Source organism: Penicillium arizonense (assembly GCF_001773325.1).
Source record: "Penicillium arizonense strain CBS 141311 chromosome Unknown PENARI_contig020, whole genome shotgun sequence".
NCBI lineage: Eukaryota > Fungi > Ascomycota > Eurotiomycetes > Eurotiales > Aspergillaceae > Penicillium > Penicillium arizonense.
This window is the reverse complement of record NW_019173297.1, coordinates 511828-527029: the sequence shown is the minus strand read 5'-3', so window position 1 is coordinate 527029 and position 15202 is coordinate 511828. Positions and strand designations below refer to the sequence as shown.

The window sequence follows — 15202 nt, the reverse complement described above, 5'->3', positions numbered from 1 at the left end:
TGAAGCAAAGCAAAAGCGAAGTTTTTTCCTTCATTCGCTGTGGAGCCTGCGGAGCACCCGTGAACCCGTGACCGTGTCGGTGAGCCCTACGCTAGTCCTCTTTCGGCAATATTGGCTTATGTCATCATGTTCTCATCGCGAGTCGCGTGGAAGTATACGGTGTTGCGCGAGCGTTTCTCAGGACAATACAATGGCTTTAGAATTGTCTAACATTGTGTGTGAGACTACTTTATATCTCGGCAAACAAGCAAGACATTGAAACTACAGCACAGGAAACACATATGCAAGCTTTTATCGTGTTTCTATTGACAAGTATGAAAACTTGAATAGAATCTGAAACAATCTAAATGCGAATCTCACCAGTCACAGATCAAAGAATGACCGAGATAAAGAGACCGTCCAGGACGGGAAGAAAAAGAACAATGGCAAGAAGCAAAAGGGATAGAACAAAGACCGAACGCAGAACAGAAGGGTCCTCCCATGGTATCGTGCAAAACAAGGGGAATAGTCGTCAGAGAGAGAATAATAGTTGGTCGTCGCGGCAGACTCAGCAAAGAAGATCCAGTTCTTTGCAAGCTGCAATCTCGTGTCGATCACCCCAGATCAACCGGGGCGGGGCAGTATTAGGGATAAGTTAGAACCAAGAGGTAGTGTGCATGGATCCGTGTGTGTCCTCAAAAATGCTGCCGTAGAGATCTTCAATCTCCACGAGGTAATCTTCGACAGAGAACTTCTTAAGCCCCTTCTCATACAGAATGCGCTCTTCGTCATCAAGTAGATTCAACCCACCGAATTCTTCGGCCACCTCGTTGACTTGCTCCAGCTCTTTGCTAAATGGATGCGGCTCGGGCTGGAAGAAGTCCTGGGACGCGCGGATAGCAGGGGTGCTGCGTGGGGCATTCAAAGGCGGCGGGGACATCCTAGAGACGGAACGCTTGCGAGCGAGCTCCTGGTGCGAACGCTTGGTGTGGGACAGAGCGCGCTTGGGAATCATCGGAGCGTCCGTATTTGACTGGGAAGACGAGGTCGAGGAGCGCGGATGGCTGGTCACGGTAGCTGAGCGCTTGGGGAAATAGGACGCCATAGGGTTCGCCTCAACAGGGGAGCTCTCGTAGGGAGAGACGTCTGGTGAAGTCATGGACGAAGCGTAGCTTTGCGGGGAAACAGCGTCGGAGTCGGAGCGCAACGAAGACGAAGAAGACGTGGATACGGCTGAGTGAAGATCCGGTGCATTGTAGGCAAGCATGTTGGTCGTAGACAACAGCTGGACTGGGCCAGATATATTGCCACGCTTGATGGTTCCCGAATTCAGTCGCACATGTCCTTCGCCGCGATACGGCATGGGCGCGGACACTTCCGGGCGCTTATTGCGCCGGGTGAAGGCTCTCGTGAGGTTCGACATGATGGATTCAGAAGAGTTGGTAAGACGGTGACGGTATGATCGTCCAAATCAAAAATGGATTTTTAAGATGTCGCGTATTGTTGGGCGTTCGCTCTTTGCGATCGGATCCGTCTCGCGTGGTAGACGATCGCGGGATGGAAGGAATGGAGGATCAAGTCCAGGAATGTCCGGTGTCAGATATGGAATTCTATTCCAGAAACTGTGCAGAAGTGAAACTGAGTGGTTTCAAATGAATGTCGAGGTCTCGTAATTTTGCGCAGCAAAATGGGAGGAGAGTGTAGCCTCTTTGTGGGCTAAAAGGAATGGAGAGCACAACCAGGCGCTAGGTCAAGACAGGAGTGATCACAGATCACAGGATATCAAGGACCAGCAGAAAAGGAGAGAATGAAGGAACTAAAAATGATGAGGTTGGAAGACGAGGAAGGGGGTCCCTTACGGGATGAGAGTAATTTNGGGGGTGGTCGGGCGCTTAACATGTTTGGCCACTCCGAGAACCAACTGAGGACCGATGGAGCCCAACAAGACCGCGGATTGGGGGCCCAGAGTTCTTCCTAGTGGTTCATCCAGACTTTTACACTTTGCGTCTTTCTACGGTCTTTTCTCTACGCTGATTTGCTTCTGAATTTTGAGTCCCTGTGGCCATCCGGCCGAACAGTCAAGGCCCAGACTTGGTCGACCCTGGATGTCCCTGGGTATGGAGGGGCACTCCTGGTCAGGCGTGATGGTCGTCGGACACTCAAAATTGACGTGTACTGCGCTGCCAGATGACCCTTAAAGGATCTCCCAATCCACGTGAATACCATCCCTCATTGTGTGATGCAATTATTCATCCGCGTAGAATTTGGCTGAAACAGTCGAAACGCAGGTCCGGGCCCTAGTCTGATGGCACGGGCGTTTCACTAGCCAGTTAGACTCGTTTATTGCTTAAAGTAAAGCTCCGTGGCCCGTAGGTGAGAATCCAGGGACTGCCGCATATCCTATCAGGGGGCGCTTGAGGAAATTCACAAGGGCTTGTTTGCTTGAAGCCCTTCAGCTGAAGAGAGACCAAATGAGATTCTGTGGGATCGTTATCTGGGCGGAGCGTTGTGGACTCGGTGGACGTAGTGGAGCAGTGGTGATTAAACCCTCATCTGTTCGGACTCCACCGGACAAAGGCTTGTGGAGTGATGCGCTCGAGCCCCGCCAGGGCCCTATACAGGAACCATGCACTCTACCTGCACTCTACTCTGCATAAAGTGCGTCAGTCTGGCGCTTTGGGCTGAAAACAATGCCCTTAAGGAGTGATGAATGTGACAAACGTCTCCTTTCTCTTCCACGTGATAATTGACTAACGATACCTGAGGCCAAAGTGGCCCGTGACCCAGCCCCGTTACAGATAAAGCGTTTAAGCTTTCCACACCTCTACTCAGGACATTTTGAACACATCGATTCAGAAATACAGACTAGGATTATTGTGTGACAGCTCTTCAGCCCTCGTCGATCGCGACTCCACAACAGCTCCTGCATTTGCATGATCCACAACAGAAACACCGACAGCATCATCAACCTCATGCCGGGTACTCCCAGCTGAGGGAGACGGCAGGACATCCGGCTCCACCGCAACCTGGTGCCCATAATAAGCCGGGGAAGCTATCGTTCTCGGGCGCGGCTGATGAGCATCATACGGACTCCCTGTACTGATCCTGCTACCCCCAGGCTGCCATCCATACGGGACGGTCCCTGAATACGGCTCATCAGATACCCCCGAAGTACGCGTTTCATCGTCAATAGGAGTCACAGATATTGCGTAACCGCCCCTTGATGTGTCGGGAATCCTTTCTCTTGGCTGCTCGATGCTGAATTGGTCTGACATCACCGTCATCCAACGTTCCATGTCCGGCCACTCTCGGAGTGGGAGTTGGGACCACTCCTCCATGCGTGCTGCTTTGTGTTTCGGCGCTGTGTCGGTCTTTGCTGAGGCTTGTACGGCTGTTGATGATCCCATTGATCGGAGGGCCATGAGAGCTCCGTACAGCGCGGACTCGGTTTCTGCTAACCTCTGCTCAAGTTGATTTAGATATCCCAGCGGTAAGCCTCTGGATTAACGGATCAGTTTTCTATGGGTACCTGCGTGAGCTGGGCATTTTACCTCTTGCCACTCTCTGGGTAAACACATTTGGACGGTTCATTTGCACATTGAGAACAGAATGGCCTTGATGACAATGCTAATTAGATATGACCCATGTCTCTTCTCGATATCAATATTTTTGATCTTACAGTTTTCGATCACACTTTGCCAGTCAGCGTTTTTTTTTCTTCTTAATTTATGCAAACGTCCACCTACTTTGCATTTCCGCTGTCTGCATACTTCACAGGAAATAGTATTAAGATTCTCTTCTTCTAAATGCGTATGTTCGAGTCAGTCAAGCTATGTTTTTAATGTGGAGTTATTTAGTCTCACCTGGGATTGTAGCCTCGGACGCTTTAGCCCGCTTCGATCGTAATTGCGCCATCTGGTTATGACCGGGCTATGTCATGCAGAATGAAGTGAAACGTCCGAATGCCCGCAAGATATCAGGCTAGCCAAGCCATTGATAGACCTTGGCTGATATGTATGACGGTTGAAAGCTCCGGAGTTAGAAACCTCCGGGAAATATTCCCTTGCACGTGACGCCCCACGAATTGGTCGTCCCATCCTCCGCCATCAATCTAGTTGGACACATTTACAGATATCCTTTTTATCAATTTTCATTATATAGATCGAATCAAATTGCGGTCAAAATTCCCTCGATCGAGTCGGCTGCGATAATTCCTCTGACCTCTGGTCATACGAGACTTTTATGTCTGTTACCTTAGTGATCCCATGACTATTCCTGTGACCATCCGGGGTATGCATTTCGAACCCATGCTTAGAAGAATGATCATCCCGCCAAGCACCATTTTGGGTATCATTGAGATTGCGCTCGGACGCGGTGAGATGCGGAGTGTGGCGTCCCACATATGGATTGTAATGATTAGTACTAGGCTGCGAGGCGAAGAATTTGGGAAAAAGGAATTGTAGTGGGCGTCTAAAGACCGGAAGACATGTGCATATGATACCGGTGTTTGCTTCGATCACGCTCCAAATCGTTGCGGGAATTGGGCCGCCTGTCGGTATTAGTTTATCATTTGCGCATCGGTGGAAAGCGAGAAAGGCTTACTGGTTGGATCTGAGTCCTCGGCTGATTGAACGAGAGTTGTAGTGCGAACGATTGTTGTCACGCATACACTGAATGTGTGAGCTTCTGAGTAAAATCTTTTTGTAGGTAGGATTGCTCACAATGCTCCCATTCCAAAAACCACCAGAAGGCCAATCTTCTTAATGCGCTGTAGCCGCAGTCGACTCAACGGATATATAGGCAAAGCAATGATTGCCAGGTCAAACCCGATATTGATGAGGGAATATGACATCCATAGACCCTTTTTATCCAGACATTGCGGGTTCTTGATGGCCATATCCCAAAATGAAGCTATGGGCTTGCATTGGAAGATGGTAGCGAAGAGATATGCAAGACCCCATGCGGTTATTAAGCCAAAGCCGATATAGCAAGACCACCGGAAGATACGCTGCGGGAAGATTCGGAGGTAGAGACAGAGGAAGGAGAGTTTGTTGATGGCGATGACGATCTTGTACATGATTTGTGCGCCGAAGAACCACTTGAGGGCGGTTTCTCGATTATATTGCGAAAGGTCTTTGGCATGTTTTCCGTAACCATAGTGCACCGCTAACTTTGAATTAGAGACATGAAGATAGTTGATAAACAATTAAAAGAGACGACTCACCTGAGCATTCAGTAACAGTAAGGAGAACGGAGCAAACCTGTCAAACGTCAACGCTATGATATACATATCACAATGAACGGGGATAAACGCACCAACGATGCCAAAATCATCCAATCATCCGATCCTAAGCGACTATGGTAATATCGAATAGCCAGTCTAAATAGCACAAAGATTCCTGCTATGATCACCATCAGGACACTACATAGCCACAGCGGAAAGCCTCGATTGGGCACTTCAGGCGTGCTCAATCCGATTTCGTAGGCCATAGCACAGTCGGATGGGCAGTGCAAGTCTGAAAAAAAGAAACCGGCATGATCTTTCTTATACTTCAAAATGCATAGTGGCCCCCAAATCCGATGTGTTCGCGATCACACAATTGATCTACAGAGCCGGGGCGGACTTGCTAGGTTTTGAGATACTTGAAGGATTGGGATTAGACTGGGACCAGCTCTGGATTTTCCTATGTTACACTGGAGGACTATGGGTCTGTGTTTAAAGTTGGAAGGATTGAGGGGAATACAGTACATGTATAACTCTTGCTTGGTTTAATTTAAACCACTATGCACGTTAAAGATGTCCATCACTGTGGGATAAAGATGGAAAGGGAGACGATTGCAAACTTACGACAAAAGGCTGCCCGGGCGCAACTTCTATCATTACTCGGTTTTCCACGTAATAATATATTGAATCGTACTCTGATGTTCCTAGGAAACCGGCGTTGCCGCGTTGCAGGGATGTATACATCCATGTGGGCCAAGATGCAGGTCTCTCAATGAACCTAGGATTATAACTTGCCAGACCCTTGGACTAGGCAAATCAACTCTTGGCATAATGGATCTAATGCAACTCGAGTATCTTAATTAGCGCATCATATGGTGGAAGATCGGCAGTAAAATCTCCCCATTGGTCGCCAGGATTTCTGTATGTTTTGGCTCATGGCCCCCAAACTTCTCACTTTATGAACAGTGATTGCCGGTGAACTCCCCATTTATCCACCTCAAACCGCGATCGGCAGCTTTGCTGTGGAGTCAAGTGACCGTGGAACATTGGGGTCTCAATCAATTGAGTTCCAAGCGACGTGTGCAGCTTTATATACCTCGAACATTTCACAGCGATAGCCATATTTTCTTATTTCCCTTACCGGAATTAACCTTGAGATATGACTGGGTTCTGGAAACCAATTGGCTCTGCTATCTTGCTAGCAGCTTGTCTCACCGGAGCTTGGGCCCAGCAATTTTCATCTCATCCGGAAGAGCACGTTGGTGCTTCTGTGCGGACTAGTAGCGGGTTAATCAAGGGTCATGCTGCACCTCGCAGACCCGGAGTATCCGAGTACTTGGGTATTCCATATGCCTCTCCGCCAACTGGGGACCTCCGATTCGCGCCTCCTGTCGCCTTTGACTCTGAGGAAACAATTGAGGCATCCTCCTATGTATGTATTTCCCCCTGTTTACCAGACGCCAAGGCTAATTGTGCTCCGTGCAGAGTCCGTATGTATACCAAGTCGCGAATATGAACTACAGAATGCATCTGACCAAGCATTAGTGACTGTCCTGCAAACACCGGCTCAACCCCAAAAGATTATCCTGGATATACTCCGCAGGGCCCCAGGATCTTGAAGTCATTTAGACAAGAACTAGGGACTTCCCAGAGCGAGGACTGTCTTTATCTGAATGTGTGGACGCGGCCGACAGTTTCTAACCCGAAGCCAGTCCTTCTTTGGATCCACGGTGGTCGTAGGTGTTTGCTATCATAATGTACTCTACTATCGGTGACTGACGTTGTTCCAAAGGGTTCACCAACGGTGGTGCAAACAACCCATATTACGATGGACAAGCTTTGGCAGATGAACATGATGTGATTGTGGTGACCATTAAGTAAGTCTTCTTACTTCTGCACTTTTGCACTATTCTTAATCAATGACAGCTATCGACTGAACATCTTTGGATTTTCGGGTGCACCAAATCTGCCTCAGAATGTCGCTTTGCTTGATCAACGCATGGCAATCGAATGGGTTCATCGCAATATTGTTGCTTTCGGTGGAGACCCAGAACGCATCTCTATCTTTGGCCAGTCCGCCGGTGGATCATCGGTTGACTATTACGCACATGCTTGGGCTGAGGATCCCATTGTTGCTGGACTCATCTCACACTCTGGAACATCGCTCAGTTTCGTGCCTAATACCGCCGAAGAATCCTCTAGTTACTTCTATATCGTCTCTAAGGCTCTTGACTGTGGAGACGCTGACAGTGATGCTGACGAGGTGGTCAAGTGTGTTCGCCAGAAGCCATTCACTGATGTGGTCAAAGCTGCCGGTAAGGTCCCGGCAGCATCCTCGCCGGCACTTCCACAGCCTGTTTTCCATCCCACGGTGGATGGAGTGACCGTGTTTGATAATTACGCAGAGAGAACTGAAGCTGGAAAATACGCTCACCTTGTAAGCACCAGATTGGCCTTGTCAATTTAAAACTCAGATGAAAAAGCTGACATATTACAGCCATACCTTATCAACAGCAACAACTACGAGGCAGGCTACTATCGCATCAGCGCATACGGAGGAAACGTCTCGCTCACCGATGAGCAATGGATCAAGTACAATCTCGCGGCATTTACCTGTCCTAGCGGAGCTTCCGCAAGAGGCCGTGCTGCCAATGGTGTTCCGATTTGGCGGTCCCACTACTTCGGTGACTGGGACAACCTGCGTCTTTACCCTGGCAGCGGCACCTACCACGGAGTTGATCTTCTCATGCTATTTGGAACTGCTGAGTATGTCAGTGGAGTTAGAAATTCTCACAAAGAGAACGAGTTTGCCCATTACATGGCTTCAGCTTGGGTAGCTTTCGCAAGTGATCCATATGAGGGATTGACCAAATTTGGATGGCCACAGTATAACTCTGATGGTAAGTCTACCATTGCTCTCTGCTAGATCCATGCTTCTAACGTCTTCACAGACAGTACACTAATCGGACTGGCTTACAAAAATGGGCAGAACCCTCAATTCCTCAAACCTTCGGATGTTGAGAAGGGCTGTGCTGCTTTGAAAGGGAACAGCACATACGGAAAGGGCGCATTTTAGGCATCTTGATGGCCACAAAAGACAAAACAGAAGATACAGATGTTGGCAGGTTATTATAGAGACGATTAGACATATTTGTTGAAGCGAGGCGAGTTTATAGATGCCATTTTGGGGGCTGACGTAACGCCTGACTAAAACCCACCGGCCATCCCCAGGATAAACGGGTGCTGGGAAACTTGACATGGTAAATACCTCAACTTCGGAAAATGTGATAAAGAAATATGGCTTCACCTTCATCTGCAAGCACTCGATTCGAAGAAAATGAAACAGAATGGCCATACCCATCTCGTGCAGCTAAGAGACGCAAGCGCACTTCCGCTGCGGGTACTTCAGGCCCATCGCCTCGTGAAATCGGGTTCATGAGAGAGTCCCAAAACGATGGTTCTGCTACATTCCTTGGAAGTTCTAGTGGAATACACTTCATTAGGAACGTTTATAATGCTTTCGCGCGCCGTTCAGCGGACTTGGACCAGACACGAGCCCGTGACCGTACCTCGGTCCCAGGCGAAGACGACCGTCTACGGCGAAATGCGGGAAATGTTCACAACTCCGATGATTTGTGGACTCGAGAAGAACTAAATTTTGCGCCTAATGCTTCATTCGATTTCAATGACCTTGTCAAGTGGACGCGCAGCTATTTTGAGAATTGGCATCCGATTTTCCCGTGTCTCCATGCCCCGACAGTCTTGAAACTTATGGAGACAGCGAGCCAGAAAGGGGTGGATTCGGTTAGCCGGTTGGATATGATGATTCTCCGATCTATTGTGTCAATCTCCCTCGGTGATAATCGGCAAACAACAGCATCAGAATGCAAGCTGGGTCCCATTCCTTCAGTCTTGGTCTTTCGCACCATTCCTCATGTAATGCATGAAGTACAAAGCCTGCTTGAAGAGCCTACCACAATTCCATTGCTGCAAGCCGCGTTCACTGCACAGCTTGCTCTCACTTCGCTTCTCCGCCTGAACGCCGCTTCGCGTGTCGGGGGAGTCATCACTCGAACTGCATTCCATCTTGGGTTGCATCGCTGCCCAGCGCGATTTTCGTGCTTTAGCAGTGAAGAGGTAGACATCAGATGTCGGTTATTCTGGTCGGTCTACTCGCTTGAGAGATATCTTTCCCAAGCTCTTGGAATCCCCCTCAGCATTCGGGACGATGATATCGATGTCTGCTACCCGGGAACTGAGCGGCATTCTTCTACTGTTCCGAGAAATTTGGATAACCCGCGACTGCGATTACTGCGTCATCTCGCAAAATTTGCACGGGTCAGAGGCCTGATTGTGGAACTTCGCAACAAGTCTATTCTGCACAGTCATGCCAGTCAGGTTGAGGCAGCCCACGTTTCTGGAGAACTTTCGAAATGGTGGAACGAAGTCTACGATGATGCAAACCCGTTCGTGGAGCCTGCAAATACAGGCATCGAATATGAGGTACTCTTGCTGCCCTATCACCGGTTGCTTTTGATGATCCTACGACACGAAGCTATTATCTCACTAAACCGGCCTCTTTTAGCCGCCGAAAGCCCCAGCGCCGAATATCAAAATGCATTGCAGACTTGCATTGGATCATCGCGATCTATACTTGCAGCTTTGAAAAAACATGTATCCTCTCCGTCGGAAGCTCCGCTCTCCTGGCCATGTTTTACGTGGTCAACTTGGATGGCATGTCTGATTCTGATGTATGCAGCATCGGAAGAAGAATTCGCCGCACCTACCGCTATCAAATACGCTAGAATGGGGATCACAATTTTGGAAAACCTATCATTACGCGGTAGCAGCTGGCCTGAAACCTGTATCGAGGCGATCAAGGGCATGGAGTCTGCCTTGACACAGACATCCGACGGTGCACAATTCAAGATTACTCCAACATCAAACGGACCGGAAAGGCCCGCTACAACCTCAAATTCCCTAGACAGAAGAATGTCCCAATTGTCACCAATTCAGGACAGAACTCACGAGGTAGGCGATACAAACCTCACACCAGTCCGTCCTCAGAATCTACGGACAGCAGCATATCAAGAACGTCCAGATTCTATGGGAATCCAAACTTTCGATTCTTCTGTTCGCTCGACTGCGGGCCTTGGCCCCGCAGAAAATTACGATTCGGCTATTTTTTCACCCTCGGACAACATGGGCAACTTGGGTGAGGTGCTGGACCCCACTGGAAACAACTTCAACGGGCAGTCGTCAGCTGAACTGATATTCGGCAGCACAGCCGACAACTATGGTGTCTTCAACCCGAGTTTTGCAGGCCAAGATTCGTTACCATTGACACCATCCATGTCCATGAACGATTTATGGAGTGTTGCCGATGGCCCCTGGATGATCCATAACAATTTCCTTTAATTTTGAATACTTTGATGAGAAAACCATGTAAATTAAGTTAAATTCATTGGATATTCTTCAATTTACGAAACGTACACAAGAAAGTCTTGTATATCTCTATCCAGATCCAAAAAGACTCGCACCCGGCCCTTGCTTTTCTCATCGAAGAATCCTTGTTGCAATTGATCCCACATCTGATCCAGATACAGCTCGTACGCCGGCATATACCCTCTCACAAACCGAACAACTTCTTCATCCGTCATACTTTCGCCCGTCCGCTCAAGAAGAGCGTGTTCCTGCTGCATTCTCCATTCATACACATTGACCAAACTCAATGTATCTAAATGGAAAACAAAGTCCAAATGCTGTGGTCCCATAAATTGATCACAGTATTGACGCAGCTTCTCATTTACTCCTAGCAAGTGCTGAAGTGCATGCTCCTTCAACGTTTTGGTCGGATACCCGGCAATTGCTTCTTGTCGTAATCCTTCCTCCCACTTCTGTCGGATAGCAGCCTCATCCAGCGGCTTGAACCCAACACACCACCCTTCAAATATAACAACATCAATCTGTGTTCCTGCTGGAACGCGTTGCCACGTCTCTTTTGGTGCTCTTCCGCCTTCTCCATTGAACTTGCTCTTGTCAAATGACGGAATGAGGACTTCGGAGCCACTGTTCAGATTCTCAAAGAAAGAGCGTGCAAGTTCCATGTCGTGGGTTCCAGGTTGGCCGCGAGTGTGGACAAGTTTGTTGTGTGGATTGGCAGGCGAAGATTGACGAGGTCATCGTGGTCGAGGTACAGATCATCGAGTGACAGGTTTATGGTGTGGTAATTGTGCTTGTCGTTCAGTCGTTTCACAAATGCGTCGGTCCATGTTGATTTGCCGCTTCCTTGAAGGCCTGTCAGCCCGAAAATGAATGGCCGTTTGGTTGTATTGCTGGACTGGGCTTCAAAATGGCGATCAATATACGGTACAAGATAGTCCATAGTAGCCTCGATTCCATGTTTGGACGTCGGCATTGTGATAGACGTGTTGTTACTCGACTCTAACTTGGATTCTTGACTGTGCTGAGTGCTGGAGTGGGGTAGATTCATCCCTGCATGCACTCGCTTTCTTGTACCTAGTATATTCACACATCTCAGTTCAACCCCCTAGTCTTTCTTCAACGCTTTCCACGTAATTGAAAAGGCACCTCCCGACCGAGTGTATACTGGTCAGAGTTAGGGTTTGCCGGACATGTCTTTCTCCGATGTATCCACCAAGGGGTGGAACCCCGACACAACACAGCCGGACAAGTCAATCTCCGCACCCCGCGATCAAGTTGGATGAGCTCTAAGGGGTCATGCGATAGGTTCTGACCAAATTTGATGTGGAGACTCAATTCTTTGGGCTAAGAATCAAAATCCTTTAAGATCCGCTGGACGCGCTGACTTCATCTATTCCTGTCAGCACCCAAGCCCGGACAAGAACATCAAAAAAGTCACCATGTCTCCCTCAGTTGCCGGCCAAAAGACCTACAGCATCGCATCCATTCCTGCCGACGGAATTGGACCAGAGGTCATCGATGCTGGAATCACCGCCCTCAATGCCTTGACTGATACTCTCAAGACCTTCAAGTTGGACTTCAAGAATTACGACTGGAGCTCGGAAACTTACAAGAAGACCGGCAAATACGTACCCGACGGTGGGCTTGAAGAGCTCAAGAAGCACGACGCAATTTTCTTCGGCGCTGTCGGCGCTCCTGGTAAGTAGATATTGCGATCGCATTGAAGATGTAGATCTAACGTACCAACAGACGTCCCCGATCATATTTCTCTGTGGGGTCTCCGTCTGGCCATCTGCCAGCCTTTCCAACAGTATGCCAATGTGCGTCCAACCCGCGTGTTCCGTGGCACTGAGTCTCCTCTGCGGAAGTGCGGTCCTAATGACCTTGACTGGGTGATCATCCGCGAGAACAGTGAGGGAGAGTACGCCGGTCAGGGTGGTCGCTCCCACGCTGGCAAGCCTTGGGAGGTCGCGACTGAGGTCTCGATCTTCTCCCGCCACGGTGTGGAGAGAATTATGCGCTTTGCCTTTGAGACTGCCCAGAAGCGTCCTCGCAAGCTTTTGACTGTTGTCACTAAAAGCAATGCCCAGCGCAACGGAATGGTTCTCTGGGATGAGGTCGCCAAGGCTGTTGCTGTTGACTTCCCCGACGTTACTGTCGACAAGATGCTTGTTGATGCCATGACCACTCGCATGGTTCTGAAGCCCGAGAGTCTGGATACTATTGTGGCTACCAACCTGGTAAGTGGTGAACAGGATTGTTAATCAAGCCGTAGGCTAGGCTAACAATCGTTTAGCACGCTGATATTCTGTCCGACCTTGCTGCCTCTCTGGCTGGTTCCATTGGTATTGCCCCCACCTCGAACCTCGACCCTACTCGGGAGTATCCCAGTATGTTCGAGCCTATTCACGGTTCTGCTTTTGATATCACTGGCATGGGTATCTCTAACCCTGTGGCTACCTTCTGGACTGCGGCTGAGATGCTTGCCTGGCTCGGCGAGGAGGACGCTTCCAAGAAGCTCTTGGACTGCGTTGAGAATGTCTGCGAGCAGGGGGTTCTCACTCGCGATTTGGGTGGCAATGCTACTACCAAGCAGGTCACTGATGCTGTGGTTGCTGAGATCCAGAAGCTTGCAGGCAGCAAGTAAGCGTATCATGGGCCGGGATTTGAATTGGAATGAGCAATGAATCTGTACAAATTAAACTGGAACGAAATTGAACTCATTTGAGGTCAAAAGATCTTGCTGAGTGCTCGGTATCCCAAAATAGGCTCATTATTAGCCTGAAGGTACCGCTATATATTTTGATCGTTCAGCCACAACGTTAAGACTCATAATTCCGATACTATATTTGAACCATTTCATTCATATCAATATTTTGTCTTGACTTCCGGCACAATGCAAAGCACCCACAAATATATGCATTCAGAATTGTGTAAATCAACCTTGCTGCGCTCAAGGATTTCCACCCCGATGATGAGGCAATCAATTCAGAGATCTCCGGCATTAAGCTATCGTTCGAACTCACTGCGCAATCTAAAGGAGAGCTTCGTGAGATTTTCTCTAAGACCGATGATGAGCGCCTACTGTATCGATTTGTCTCTGCGTCGTCCAAATTTTCCAACAGAAGTGCGGTGGAAATCTCATTTCCGTGTATGCGTCTACAATCTTCCAAGAGAATCTGAACCTAGGTTCCGATCTATCGAAGATCCTCGCGGCCTGCGCCTTAACATGGGAGTTTCTATGTTGCTTTATTGCCTTCTTCTCAATCGACCGTCTCGGACGGCGGGCCGTATTCATGGTCATCGGAGCACGTATGTCAATGTGCATGGCAGCAATGGCCGTGACAACTAGTTTTGGCTCCGACAATAAGCACGAATCCATCGCGTCGGCCTTCTTCATCTTCCTGTTCAATCTCTTCTATCCAATCGGCTTCCTCGGTGGAAACTTCTTATACTGCACCGAGGTCGCTCCAGTACGCCTGCGAGTCGCTATGGCAGCAATCCCTACCGCCAACCACTGGCTGTGGAATTTCGTCGTGGTTATGATAACCCCTGTGGCTCTAGACACGATCGGATACCAGTACTACATCATGTATGCAGTTCTGTCGGCATGCATTCCTGTACAGGTATACTTCTTCTACCCTGAGACCATGAACCGGAACTTGGAAATGGCGCGTCATTTGCCCCAGGGTGAGATTAGCCCAGCAGGGTTGATTGCTCGAAACAAGGGAAAGGGTGACTCTTGCTCGGTGGAGATGAAAGAAAATGTCTGAGGGTACCTCAGAATAGTTGTGGTATTTCGTATTAGCGCCTGAGGGTTTGAATCTATGCCGAGGAAATGTTTGCTGGTTAGATACTATGTTAGGGAATTATAGTCATAGACACCTGTTTGCCGGCATGTTTCTCCCGGCCTTCGTCAGAGCGATCTACGTAAAACAACCGGAGTATGTCCCTCGGGAAGAACCAAAGATAGTTTGAAGCCCACTACCGAAGTAAATGACCGGATCCCATCCCCACGCCTATTTTCCCGCTTTTCTCGGCTCAGAGTGATGAATCCGCGAAAAATCGGAAAACTCGTTGCAGTAAACCAATACAAAATATCGGTTGGTCATAGTTCGGCGCAATCGGAAGCGTATCTCCAACGCCCATCGGAATGCCGATGCGGAGGACGAGAATGCCGGCCTCACCCGCAAATCAGAAAACAGCAATTGCCCAGCATGGATCTCCACATCTTCGGCGTTATAATGATAGCTTGGAAAAAAGGACAATGGACAGTCATAATTGGCTGAATCTCTTTTCGTGCAAATATAGTCAACCCCGACCGCGAATAGCAATTGAACGACATTCCTCCGTCTATCGGTACTTTACCCCAGAGTCAAAGCCCCAACAAAAACACGGCAAACCTGTTCTTAGGCCCTTGCGTCACGGACTTGGCCATCTCCGCTACCCTCGGATCGTGGACGTGGGATTTTCGGCGGAAAGCCTCATTTTTATTGGCTGTCTCCTGGCAACATGGCTCTGGTATCCGATGACGGCAGGGTCGCCGGAGACACG

The 15202-nt window shown here is 49.0% G+C and overlaps 7 protein-coding genes across 7 annotated transcripts; 4 read left to right on the top strand and 3 right to left on the bottom strand.

The window, feature by feature from the left end:
- Positions 1-634: 634 nt before the first annotated feature.
- PENARI_c020G06552 (uncharacterized protein) lies at positions 635-1402 on the bottom strand (the record flags this gene model as incomplete). The annotated part of the gene is made up of 1 exon (XM_022635023.1): positions 635-1402. The coding sequence occupies one exon, from the start codon at positions 1400-1402 to the stop codon at positions 635-637; it is 768 nt and encodes a 255-aa protein (XP_022485203.1).
- Positions 1403-2831: 1429 nt separating this feature from the next.
- PENARI_c020G10308 (uncharacterized protein) lies at positions 2832-5394 on the bottom strand (the record flags this gene model as incomplete). The annotated part of the gene is made up of 6 exons (XM_022635092.1): positions 2832-3477; positions 4285-4528; positions 4582-4649; positions 4701-5145; positions 5204-5240; positions 5296-5394. The coding sequence occupies 6 exons, from the start codon at positions 5392-5394 to the stop codon at positions 2832-2834; spliced, it is 1539 nt and encodes a 512-aa protein (XP_022485145.1).
- Positions 5395-6362: 968 nt separating this feature from the next.
- On the top strand, positions 6363-8279 carry PENARI_c020G02566 (uncharacterized protein; the record flags this gene model as incomplete). Its single annotated transcript, XM_022634964.1, has 6 exons — positions 6363-6635; positions 6855-6939; positions 6996-7080; positions 7130-7640; positions 7701-8103; positions 8155-8279. The coding sequence occupies 6 exons, from the start codon at positions 6363-6365 to the stop codon at positions 8277-8279; spliced, it is 1482 nt and encodes a 493-aa protein (XP_022485116.1).
- Positions 8280-8500: 221 nt separating this feature from the next.
- On the top strand, positions 8501-10621 carry PENARI_c020G03591 (CeGAL family transcription factor; the record flags this gene model as incomplete). The annotated part of the gene is made up of 1 exon (XM_022634977.1): positions 8501-10621. The coding sequence occupies one exon, from the start codon at positions 8501-8503 to the stop codon at positions 10619-10621; it is 2121 nt and encodes a 706-aa protein (XP_022485097.1).
- Positions 10622-10683: 62 nt separating this feature from the next.
- Positions 10684-11621, bottom strand: PENARI_c020G06345 (uncharacterized protein; the record flags this gene model as incomplete). Its single annotated transcript, XM_022635018.1, has 2 exons — positions 10684-11272; positions 11344-11621. 2 exons carry the CDS (start codon positions 11619-11621, stop codon positions 10684-10686), a joined length of 867 nt encoding a protein of 288 aa, XP_022485232.1.
- A 466-nt stretch (positions 11622-12087) lies between these two features.
- On the top strand, positions 12088-13295 carry PENARI_c020G10328 (putative tartrate dehydrogenase; the record flags this gene model as incomplete). Its single annotated transcript, XM_022635093.1, has 3 exons — positions 12088-12346; positions 12398-12888; positions 12945-13295. The coding sequence occupies 3 exons, from the start codon at positions 12088-12090 to the stop codon at positions 13293-13295; spliced, it is 1101 nt and encodes a 366-aa protein (XP_022485152.1).
- Positions 13296-13983: 688 nt separating this feature from the next.
- PENARI_c020G12128 (uncharacterized protein) lies at positions 13984-14437 on the top strand (the record flags this gene model as incomplete). The annotated part of the gene is made up of 2 exons (XM_022635123.1): positions 13984-14383; positions 14433-14437. The coding sequence occupies 2 exons, from the start codon at positions 13984-13986 to the stop codon at positions 14435-14437; spliced, it is 405 nt and encodes a 134-aa protein (XP_022485206.1).
- Positions 14438-15202: the final 765 nt, after the last annotated feature.